Source organism: Gossypium hirsutum, chromosome D10, assembly GCF_007990345.1.
Source record: "Gossypium hirsutum isolate 1008001.06 chromosome D10, Gossypium_hirsutum_v2.1, whole genome shotgun sequence".
Lineage (NCBI taxonomy): Eukaryota > Viridiplantae > Streptophyta > Magnoliopsida > Malvales > Malvaceae > Gossypium > Gossypium hirsutum.
Window position 1 is genome coordinate 55076243 of NC_053446.1, and position 11305 is coordinate 55087547.

At 34.7% G+C, this 11305-nt stretch overlaps 3 protein-coding genes across 3 annotated transcripts; 1 reads left to right on the forward strand and 2 right to left on the reverse strand.

Annotated features, from left to right (window-relative positions):
- The first annotated feature begins 2150 nt into the window (after positions 1–2150).
- LOC107916297 (germin-like protein subfamily T member 2) lies at positions 2151–3124 on the forward strand. Its single transcript, XM_016845484.2, has one exon. It carries the CDS (start codon positions 2331–2333, stop codon positions 2991–2993), a length of 663 nt encoding a protein of 220 aa, XP_016700973.1. The 5' UTR covers positions 2151–2330; the 3' UTR covers positions 2994–3124.
- A 641-nt stretch (positions 3125–3765) lies between these two features.
- On the reverse strand, positions 3766–6541 carry LOC107916298 (CBL-interacting protein kinase 18). The gene is made up of 2 exons (XM_016845485.2): positions 6235–6541; positions 3766–5574 (listed from the first exon to the last, which is right to left on the reverse strand). The coding sequence occupies exon 2, from the start codon at positions 5328–5330 to the stop codon at positions 4011–4013; it is 1320 nt and encodes a 439-aa protein (XP_016700974.1). The 5' UTR covers positions 5331–5574; positions 6235–6541; the 3' UTR covers positions 3766–4010.
- A 1223-nt stretch (positions 6542–7764) lies between these two features.
- On the reverse strand, positions 7765–10263 carry LOC107916299 (WEB family protein At2g40480). Its single transcript, XM_016845486.2, has 2 exons — positions 9813–10263; positions 7765–9531 (listed from the first exon to the last, which is right to left on the reverse strand). The coding sequence occupies exons 1-2, from the start codon at positions 10077–10079 to the stop codon at positions 8113–8115; spliced, it is 1686 nt and encodes a 561-aa protein (XP_016700975.1). The 5' UTR covers positions 10080–10263; the 3' UTR covers positions 7765–8112.
- Positions 10264–11305: the final 1042 nt, after the last annotated feature.

Sequence of the window (11305 nt, forward strand, 5' to 3'; positions counted from 1 at the left end):
TACTATAACTTTATCACAATCACATTGCATTGAAAATGTGTTTAAAAAGTTTGATTTTTTCAACTGTATACCAGCATCTACACCCATGAATCCTCAATTGAAATATGCAAGTCTAATTGGTTGTCTTATGTACATAATGACTTATACAATACCAGATATTGCATATGTTGTTGGAAAATTGAGTAGGTACACAAGTAATCCAAGTAGTTTGCATTGACAAGATTTGAATAGAGTACTTATGTACTTAAAGAAAACTATTAACTATGGATTGTGTTATAATGGATATCCTCCAGGTTTAGAAGGGTATTCGGATGCTAGCTGGATTACAAGTTTGGAAGATCATGCATCTACTAGTGGATGGATATTCATTCTTGGTGGAGTCATTTCTTGGGGTTCCAAGAAAGAAACATGTATTACTGATTCCACCATGGTAGCAAATTTATTGCATTAGCCGCTGCATCTAGAAGCAGAATGGTTAAAAATTTGCTTTATGATGTACTTTTTTGGCCTAAGCCAATTTCACCTATTTCTATTCGTTGTGATAGTGAGGCTACTCTAGCAAAGGCATATAGCCAAGTATATAATGGAAAGTCTAGACACATTGGATTAAGACATAGTTATGTCCGACAATTAATCTTTGATGGAGTGATCACTATTAATTATGTGAGGTCAAGTGAAAATTTGGCGGATCCTTTGACAAAAACTCTTGCTAGAGATGCACTAAAAATGACTTCAAAAGGGATGGGATTCAAGCCCATTAATTAGAGTCACCCATGATGGAAACTCGACTCAACGCTTGGTATAACGTCAAGTCTTGAGTTCAATGAGACAAAGTACATCATTAGTATGTGACTGTTAGCACTATAAATAAATCCATCCACAGATTAAAGTGCTAGGTACCCGTAATGATAAGGGAATGATGAGTAAGGTACTCTTAATGGACCCATAACATAAATATGTTAGAGTGTTATAATTATGGGAACACTCTTGATGGGATCTACCTATGTGAGTAGAAGTATGGCCGCTTTTAGGAGCTCAAGGGCTTGACTCTGACAACACTTATGAAAAGAGGATATAGACACATGGCCATAATAGTGTCCTTAGATGCTATGCATTGACCGATGTTGAAATCATTGTGTGAGATATGTTCGGTTAATCAAATAGAATAGTTGGTTCAAAGCTTAGTCTATCATGCAATTTCGATTAACTTTAATATGTTTTCACTAAGTGAAGGTTCAATCGTAAGATACCTTCATTTATGCAAATTGATTTCCAAGAATATCAAAATCCAAAATATTTTGAAAATGGGAGGAGATTGTTGGAACATTTTCAAATATTTATAGTGTTCTAATAACTATAAATGAATGGGTGTAATTAATCAAAAGTTATATTATTTGATTTTTTTGAAAAAAATTATAACTATTTAAATAATATTATTTGAATAGTTATAATATTAAATGAATAATTATGTGTTTATTTTAAAGACATTATTATTCAGAAAGACACCTATTGATGAAAGATGTCTCTATGAAGAGACATGAAAATTCCTATAAATATAAATGGAATTTCATTTGGAAAATGCACCAACAAATTCTAATATTCTTTATTTCCTTCATTTATTTTCTAATATTATTAGATTATTTTATAAAGTATTAATGCAGAAATCCTTTGTAGGAATTGAGTTTTTGTTATACATTGTTCAGTGCGTAATGAACTATTCTCGTCAGTGCAAAACGCAAATAGTCATTGGCTTCATTGTATCCTTGAGGTTAATTTGCTTGGAACTCATTTGCACACCGAAGATAGGTGGGGGCGAATATAACCTTAAAGATAGTGACTTGATACACGCCTTGGAGCCTTATCCTATTTCTTTTTTTTCTGTTCGAGTTTTATTTGTGTTCGAGATTTTCTTTCACCGGAGATTTGTACTAAGGGCAATAGAATTTGTCATTGTGAATATGGTTCATTGACTAGTGTCTCATAAAGCTAGCTATCTAACTGTATTCAATTCAGTTTGACCGAGTCAAGTTAAACTTGGTCCGGTTATTGGCTGCAAATGTCTTCATAAATGTTGTAGATTTTGTCTTCTCTGCCCCATTTGCAATTTCTATTAGGATTAGGTATTGATTTTCTGCCGCTGTCATTATCTTGAATATTTCTCTAGTCTTTAAGAATTACATCGCCTTTTGCGTGTCATCTTTTATAGTTTGAAGTAAATATGCACCCTTAAAAGCCAACTAAAATTTACCAAGTTCGTATATTTTGGCATTGTTTTACAGACTTGTAATATCTTTATACTCCATTAGCTGTAATCTCAGGAAGAGAAATTCATGTCTGCCATGGCTTCCTTGTTATTCCACCTACTGTGTTGCCTCACAGTTTTCTGGCTTCTTCCTCTTCCTTCTCATTCAGCTGACCCTGATCCATTACAGGACTTTTGTGTAGCAAACCTGAGTGCCTCTATATCTGTTAACGGTTTTCCTTGCAAACCAGCATCCGAAGTGACTTCAGATGACTTTTTCTTTGATGGGTTCACCCAGGAAGGTAACACCACAAACGCCTTTGCGTCGTTCCTCACACCTGGAAATGTCCTCTCATTCCCAGGGCTGAATACTCTTGGGATTTCAATGAACCGGGTGGACTTTGCCCCGGGTGGAATCAACCCTCCTCATTCGCATCCTCGTGCGAGCGAAGCCGGTGTGGTCATTGAAGGGAAGCTCCTCGTGGGTTTTGTGACTACTAACAATGTGTATTACTCGAAAGTCTTGACTGCAGGGCATATGTTTGCCATCCCTCGAGGACTGGTGCACTTCCAACTCAACGTCGGAGATGGGAAGGCACTAGCTTACACGGCTTTCAACAGCCACTTGCCCGGTGCTGCGATTGTTCCCCTAAATCTCTTCGCATCTTCTATCCCTAATGAAGTGTTAACCAAGACCTTCCAAGTCGATGCGGAACTTATCAATACCATAAAATCCAAGTTTAGGCCGTAAGATACTCGAAAACCCTGCTCTGCTACTTGGGGAATTGGCTGCTTATGCTATTTATCCACATTTGTATCTTTCCATGTTCTTTTATAATGATCATTGAATAAAAAGTTTCCGATTTTAGCTTTGATTTATGAGTAAAAGATTTTCCGGAAAAATTGAGATTTTTTAATCCGAAAAATGTCTCTGGTTGGTTATTGGAAAATAGACTCTGCTTCGAATAATAATATTTACATATTTATTAATAATAAATCTTAAACAAAAATATTATTTAAATGAAAGAAACTAAATCCTCAAGTTGAGTATGACAAATCATAATTTAACCTTATGGAAACTTATGAAAATAATTAGTTAAAATCTCTTTGGAGAAAATTAATTTATAATATGGAAAGATTAAGCACTTAAGCTATGAAATATCAATAATTTTTTTCTTTTAAATACCAACGAATTATTTAAATAATTTTTTATGCAATATGAAAAATTAAAATATAAATTAATTAAAAATCAAAGTTTTAGGAAAATATCAAAATATAAATTAATTTAAAAACAGAATAAGAACCTATCCTCTAAAAAATTAATCAACTAAATCTACAAAAATAAAATTAACTTCTGCTGCATATAAATAATAAATTCTAAAGCAAAACCAACTATAAATTTTTTTAATTTCTTCATCAATGTTTTTCACACTCCTTCATTTTATTTTTATTTTTTTTGTACATTTTATTTATTCAAAAAATTTATTTTAAAAAAAAGTTAAAAAATACAAACACTTTCAATCAAGAAAAATAGTATAATGCACCTTCAAAGATTTGGATATTTTAGAACCATAGTGTTATTCATATATTAACTACAAAAGCCAAGTATTTGATAATTCACTCATTGGGTGACCATAGATCACAACTCAAGAAACATGCTAGCTATAGCTATTTCATCACTATTTTCCGGGTTCGGCTTTTACCGTCGCCTATATTTACCGCAGTTTAACATGATATAGCATCCAACACCCCCCGGGGACAAACACAGTTAGCACGACTGCACTGTATTACCTTGCCATGCCCAAACTATATCCTTGAGAGCTGGTTTAACATCCTCTTGCAGCTTGTTTCGAAACTCCAATGTATCACCACTGCACTTCCTTATCTCTACTAAATGAAAAGAAGGGGTGAACTCAAATATCTCTGCATCAATTGCCAATGCACCTTTTCTACCTCTATTTGAACCTTCCATTTTCAACAATCCTCCATTTTTCATCTTAACTTTTAGCTTCAAACTCTCAGCAATGTCCTCTAGTTTAGATGTAATAGCAGAGGCCGTATGCATGGAAGTGAACTGTATTTCCTTCTTTTTCTCGTCGTTTTTTGTAAACAATCCCGACAAATCGAACCCGCTTGATGACGAAATGATGTCGAAGGCATTCAAATTAGTGAGCTTCTTTGCTTCAAATGCATTGTAGTTAGTCTCAGAACCCAAAACCGCAGCCAAATCGCGAGGGGCCTGTTCTGTTTCGGGTTTTCTCTCAATTGGTTTGGAGTTAAACCCCTTTCTGAACCATGGGGTTGCCATGATTCTCGCAATTGGAATTCTAGCTTTCGGATTAGGATTGAAGATTCTTGACAGCAACTTGGTCACTTCTGTTGAAAACCAGTCAGGAATTTTGTAGTTTGCCGTGCTTATTTTCCGATACATGGCTATAAGATTCGAATCATTAAATGGCAGATAACCAGCTAAAAGAACATATAAGATCACCCCACAAGACCAGATATCAGCTTTGGCTCCATCATACCCCTTTCTGTTTATAACTTCAGGAGCCACATATGCTGGTGTTCCACAACTTGTGTGTAGTAACCCATCTTGATGCTTAGACTCAGCAAGCGCACTCAAACCGAAATCCGAAACTTTCAGATCACCGTTTTCATCGAGCAGCAAGTTTTCAGGCTTCAAATCACGGTGATAAACACCTCTGCTATGGCAGAAATCGACTGCACTGATCAATTGCTGAAAATACTTCCTTGCCAAGTCTTCTCTCAATTTTCTTTTGAACACCTTCTTGAAGAGCTCACCACCTTTGGCATATTCCATAACAAAATAAATCTTGGTTTTGCTTGCCATAACTTCATAAAGCTCCAAGATATTAGGGTGTTTAACAAGGTTCATAATTGATATCTCCCTCTTTGTATGATCAATCAACCCTACTTTCAAAACCTTCTCTTTATCAATCACCTTAATTGCCACACTTTGGCTTGTTTCAATGTTCCTTGCATAGTAAACTTTAGCAAAGTTACCTTGCCCTAACAATCTCCCTAGTTCATACTTTTTCATCACAATTTTCCCCTTAGTTTCCATTCTTTGAACAACCCTATCACGCTGCGATGTACTATTATCTTATATACAGCGGAAATCAACCGTCTTCAACAAGGTCATGCATTTCGAGATGGGACATGAAGTGCTTCTCTGTTGTCGAGTATCCAAGCTCAAGGAGAATGAATATCGGTGATTCAGAAATGGAGACAAGCTTATGGGGTTCAGATGAAGAGTTCACAGCGTGCAAACACATCTTGCTGCATTCCCTGGTACTGTTGGTTGCTGTCTGAAACCACACAAATCAGTGTTAGAACCGAACGAAGATCCAAAAATATTCAATGATGCACAACCATGAGACGGTAACCGATGGCTATGTTTCTCCGACTCTTCATTTGTTTTTAAAGTATGTGTATTTGTGCGTGAGATACACTCCGATTTCGAGTAACATAGATGAATGTTACCATTTTAGCCAGAAAACATAAGAACATCAAGTAAAAGTTCTCAACTTTATTTCTAGAAATTATAGTCTAAAGATCTAAAACTATAAATTATTATATGATACACATGGTATCAAATAAATCTGCATGTGAATCAGCTTGTTTTAGAGGTATATTTTTTTTCGGTCAACTAAACTACAAAAATAATGCATCAAATGCCAAAACCAGATCCACCACCATCTCCCAGAATCAAATTCACAAATTTTATATGATCTTTTATTCACAGATTCAAAATGCTGATGATATTCAACAAAGAAAAAGGAATCAACAACATTACTAATGACTTGTAGATGTAAATCTTGAAAGAACAAAGAAAAAAAAAAAGAAAACTTTTGAGCAAACACAGCAAAGAACACAATGTTGCTTAGATTAGATTTAGAAAAATGCCCAGAAATAAACATTTTAAATCTACCAAAAACATAATAATAAATTGAGAAAGAAAGACTTACTTTTTGAAATGAAAATAGAAAGAGATAGTCCTTTTGAGTGGAAAGATGGCACCTTTGAGGTGGGATGGGATAATAAAGATGAAAGGCTCAAAATTTTTTTTTCAATCAATAAAAAGGCACAAATGTCGAAACTATTAAATGTATGAAATATAATGAAATTTGTCGTGTAATAATTGGCATCACAGCTTTTGAACTATATTTAGAATTAAGAATCATGCACAGCTTCTGCAGTTACAAAACAATGAATAAAACAAAAAAACTGACAAAAAAAGAACTAAAAAAGAGCATGTGATATGAGGAGAGGGCCCTTAACAATAAGGGCACTTGGGAAATCAGTATATATATATTTGTTACAATAACCCTCAAATATTCTGCTTTTGCTTCAAACAAACTTTGTGCTTAATATTGAAAAAGGAAACAAGTTGAACCCAATTTTATTCATGTTCCAAAAACAAAAGATCACCCCTTAAAGGGCGGGGGAAAACCTAAACATGGAAACCAATATAAGATACAAATATGGATATATTGAAAGTTTTTTAAGGTTTTCAAATATTTAGATCGATGTGAAGCATTATATTTCATTCTCATATTCGAATATGTATTAAACAAAGTATTTATAATAAGATTTTGAATTTAATATAGGTGTAAGGTCTTGCAAATGGTAGAGTACTTGGGATGTTCCATGATATCTTGGACCTTCCATTATAATAAAGATTTGGGTATATTTTTGTGTGGTTTATGGTAGGTAAGTTGGTAACCTCCATTTTTTGCCTCATTGTTTTTCCAACTTCTCATAAAAAATGCAAGCCTTTTTTAGCTTTCTTTTAAAAGAGGTCCAAGAACTAGTAAAAATTGTTCAAGTTGATCCAGGATTTGGAGTTTTACATGGAGTCTTAGTTTTTTGAAGCTTGAATGTATACAAAATGTACAGATAGACCTGACCAATAATGCCACAGGTTACTAGAAAATTCAGAATGGTTAGGTCTGATATCATTTATTCTGAAAAGGACAAAATCATAGAGACCATTTTTAGATCTCCGAAATAGACAATACCTCATAATAACGGACATAGTCCGACGATTTTTGCATCAACAATGGGAGGGGTTACCCTTTTGATGTCTTTTTGAAAGCCTAAAATTTCATATTTAAGAAGCATCATTAGTAGCAGACAAGCCAGGAGGCAATCAACTTGCAGATTAAGAGGTAAAATCCAAAAGATAAATGAAGGGGAAGATTCAATTACTGACCTATTTGACATTTTTTATAAATAAGCTAAGCTGAATGTGGAATCTGCAATTCTCTGGCCAACTGACATCATTTTCAACATTATATGGCTAAAAAAAAACTCAGTTTGATCCATCTTTTCCGCTGTAGAGAAGTCCAAAGTTGCCAATCTGATGATCTAATTTTGTTTGTCTATATTAGTATGGGGAAAAAAGATTGTGATTCCTGTTACAGAGTCGAATCTTATGATCTAATTATATGACTGGTCGTTGTTTAGCTAAGTTCAAACTCGAGTAACTCCATTGATTGAGTCAGCTGAACTCGAGTCAACCTCGAGCATAATTGAGCTTTTATTTAAGAAGATTGAAGAGAAGATTTCCAAAAGCTAATATATAACAAGAGATTCTATTTCTACCCCCCCCCCCATTGAATATCTCGGGGCTGTTTGCATAATACATTATTGCAAATTATAGAACACATTTACAGCACAGGGAGATTTCAAAACAAGTATCCATAGATAGCAACAACATTTAAAAAACAGAAATGATCACCCAGAAGACAACACAAACAAATGAGGCAAACTGAATAAAACATGTTACTATATATGACCACAGAATTACTACTGTTCAATAATTACCATGCATCCAAATGGTATCACATTGTGTTTACAGCTTGTGGTTTCTTCTTGTTTTGCTTTGGCAATGGAAGAGATATGTGGATGAACCCAAACTTTCTTCTCTGGTTCAAATACTGCTTTTGGTCATCTTTTTGACCAGGTTTTGGAGAAAATGCCAGATGTTCTTCCCTTAGTTCATGAAGCATTTGGCTCAAAGCTACCTTTTGCCTTTCAGTCTGGCCTTTAGTAGGGACTTGTTTCTTGCTGAGGATATCTCCCATTGAAACTGTTGGCCTTAAAGCAGGATTTGCTCCATCATCCACTGTTGGGTTTTGGTTGTTTAGATCATGTAATGGAGATCGAGGAATATGCTGATGAGGATGAGGATGAGGAAGAGGGAAATTGTTGATCTTGGTAGCATTGTAAACGACCTGTTTTTTCTGTTCTTGATCTGGAATCATTCTCCTAAGAGCCTCTTCAGCATCAAGTTGCTTCCTGTTTGCTAATTCCACTCTATTAAGAGCCTCTTCCAATGCTTCTTTACTATGTTTAACTTCCTCTGAAGCTTCCTCCAGTTTCCTCAGGATTGTAAGCTTGGAGATGTTTGCTTCAGCCAATTTGTTCATTGCATGAATTGCTTCCCTGCTAGAAACCTCTTCCGCCCGTTGGACTTTCGGGGTTCGAGGAGACGGCTCTGGTTCCGGCAAGGAAAATCCTGATGAGTTCTCATTGCTTGACAAACCCTTCATTTCAATAACAGCAAGTGCCTTTGCTGCCATGGCAGCTTCCTCCATCTTCTTAGCTGCAATCCACCTCATTTCAGCAGTTCTAATACAAGGCTTGCTATGTTCATTCCCTGGCAATGGCATTGATCTTGGAACTTCATTCATTGTAGGATCAACCATTTGCTTAAACTGCTCAGGCTTGCCATTGTTGTGAAAAGCACCCTTTGAAACATTCAAAGAATGCTCAACATTGCCATTGTTGCCAACCTGTGGCTTCAATGCCAACCCTGCAAACTTATAAGTTAGTCTCTCACGGGTCATTTCAAGTAAACTTTTTTCTTTCTTCATTTTCTTATTTAGACGCTCAACAGAAGCTTGAATCACCCCAAGATCATTGATAGTTTTACCAAGGTTCAACTTAGCTTGCTTCAACTCCATCAAGATCGAATCTGGAGACGAAATCGAGCACGGTTTCGAATACCCAATTCTCACCTGTCCATAGTACTCCTTGTTCATTTCTTTGATATCGTCTGAATCCAAGCCTGGACTAGTACTGTTCATGCATTTCATAGCTTCACTTTGCAGCTGTCTCTTTAACTCTTCAACAATCTTTTTTGTAGTCCCCAGTTCTTCAAGCACATCAAGGGTCTCTAATTCTTTCACAATCAGATCTTTCTCCAATTCCGCTGCTTGTTCCTCCACTTTCTTTAAATCAAACTCTTCAATTCCATGCTGTGTTCATAACAAAATTCCCTTTTATACATTCACACAGGAATAAATACGAGCAATTCGCAAACAAAAAATGATGATAACATGTTGAAATTTGATGATTGCCATTGCTTTTTTTCTCCTCAGAATCTATGAACATACAAGTTAAAGTAGAAAATAACATATTAAACCAATAATTTTGGGGCTGCATGCAAATTACACAACAAAACAAAGAATACCTTTATTGTTACATTATATTATAAATATATAAATATAGTCAAACCAAAAAAGCTGAAAATACTTACATATTCTCCAAACTTGTTCAATGGCACCCAATGTCCGTTGCCACCAAACCGGGTCACAGCCTCCTTAACCGATCCGAAAGGAGGTGAAGTGTCAATCTCAGCCCTCAAACTCACTCTTCTTATTCCCGAGTTGGGTTCACCGCCCGGGACACGACAGGGGTCAGTGCAAAACCCGAAATTCTCAAAACCGGACTCAGGCCTCACTTCCCGGATCTTAGGTGTGGCCGGGAACCCTTCCATGGGGGAGTTTTGAGGATCAACTGCCATTGCATAGGCACACAAATAAGCTTAGGTAGAGAGTAAATAGATAAAATGTGAAAATGTCAATGTGACTTGCGAGTGTAATGCAAAGACAAAGGTCTGAATTTAAAAAGGGTGTGTGTAATTTCAGCTTTAATGGCGAAAAAGAGAAAAGATACATTGATGTAGTATCATAAGTATTTTAGTGCTTAATGTAATATTAAATATTTTAATATTTAAAAAGTATTTTTAGCTTTGATCGCATTGATCGACCATTGACTAGCTACGTCCTTTTTATTTTTAGTATTATATATGATATCAATTAAAAATCTAAAGGTATCATATATATATACATAGTGTTTTATAAAATTCAAAAATGTATAATTATAAATATTTAAAAGTTAAAATAATATATAAAAATTTTAAACATTATAAAAAACAATATATAATTATATAATTTGTCTGATTTTATAACTTTTGATAAGGTTCCAAAATCACTTTTATAAATATGGTGAAAAATATGTCTATATAGAATATTTAAATTATTTTTTAATATAAAGATACAATCATGATGTCGCATGGGATGGGAGAGAAAAGTGATTTTCATTTGTTGGGATATGTTAGTGACGTGTTCAGTGGTAATTGGTTGGCGGAGAAGGATGCATGGTAAAATGGGATGCGGAATTTGCATTTGGCCGTTGATTGCGGTTTTAGGGAAAGGAATATTGGGAATTGCAGTTTGGTAAGGAAAGCCGAGGTCTAATCAAAATCATTCAAAACTAAACGACAACGTTTGCGTAAATTTGAAGATAATTGATGTTGGATGGTCGAATCATGGGACATAAATTTAAATATATCTTCCGGACTTATGCTAAAATCTCAACCCTCTATTTTATTATAACCAAATTATTTTGTTTGAGATTAGTCTCCTCTTTGTTTAGACTTAATTTTATAATTGGATTTAGCTCCCATTTGCATTCAATATAGCTCCAACATTTAAAATCCAATATATGGAAAAACCCTATTAATTTACATATTTAAATAAATACGGGGTGAGTGTTCGATCGGAATTGATGAGTCATATTTTATCAGCTTAATTTCATTTGTAATATTTTCGAATCGAAACAAGTAAAATCGTTCAAATTAAGTTAAAATTTTAAACAGGTCAAATTAAAATCTTATTATAGTAGAACTCATTCCATGTTAAAGCACATAAAATTGAAATCATATATATTTGAAAACTTTTCAAAGCA

Bases quoted from the DNA above. Each gene is read 5' to 3' on its own strand.
- LOC107916297 (XM_016845484.2), top strand. From the start codon at position 2,331: ATGTCTGCCATGGCTTCCTTGTTATTCCACCTACTGTGTTGCCTCACA.
- LOC107916298 (XM_016845485.2), bottom strand. From the start codon at position 5,330: ATGGAAACTAAGGGGAAAATTGTGATGAAAAAGTATGAACTAGGGAGA.
- LOC107916299 (XM_016845486.2), bottom strand. From the start codon at position 10,079: ATGGCAGTTGATCCTCAAAACTCCCCCATGGAAGGGTTCCCGGCCACA. The intron at 9,532-9,812 runs GTAAGTATTTTC...TTATGAACACAG, and splicing joins TGAACAAGTTTGGAGAATAT to CATGGAATTGAAGAGTTTGA.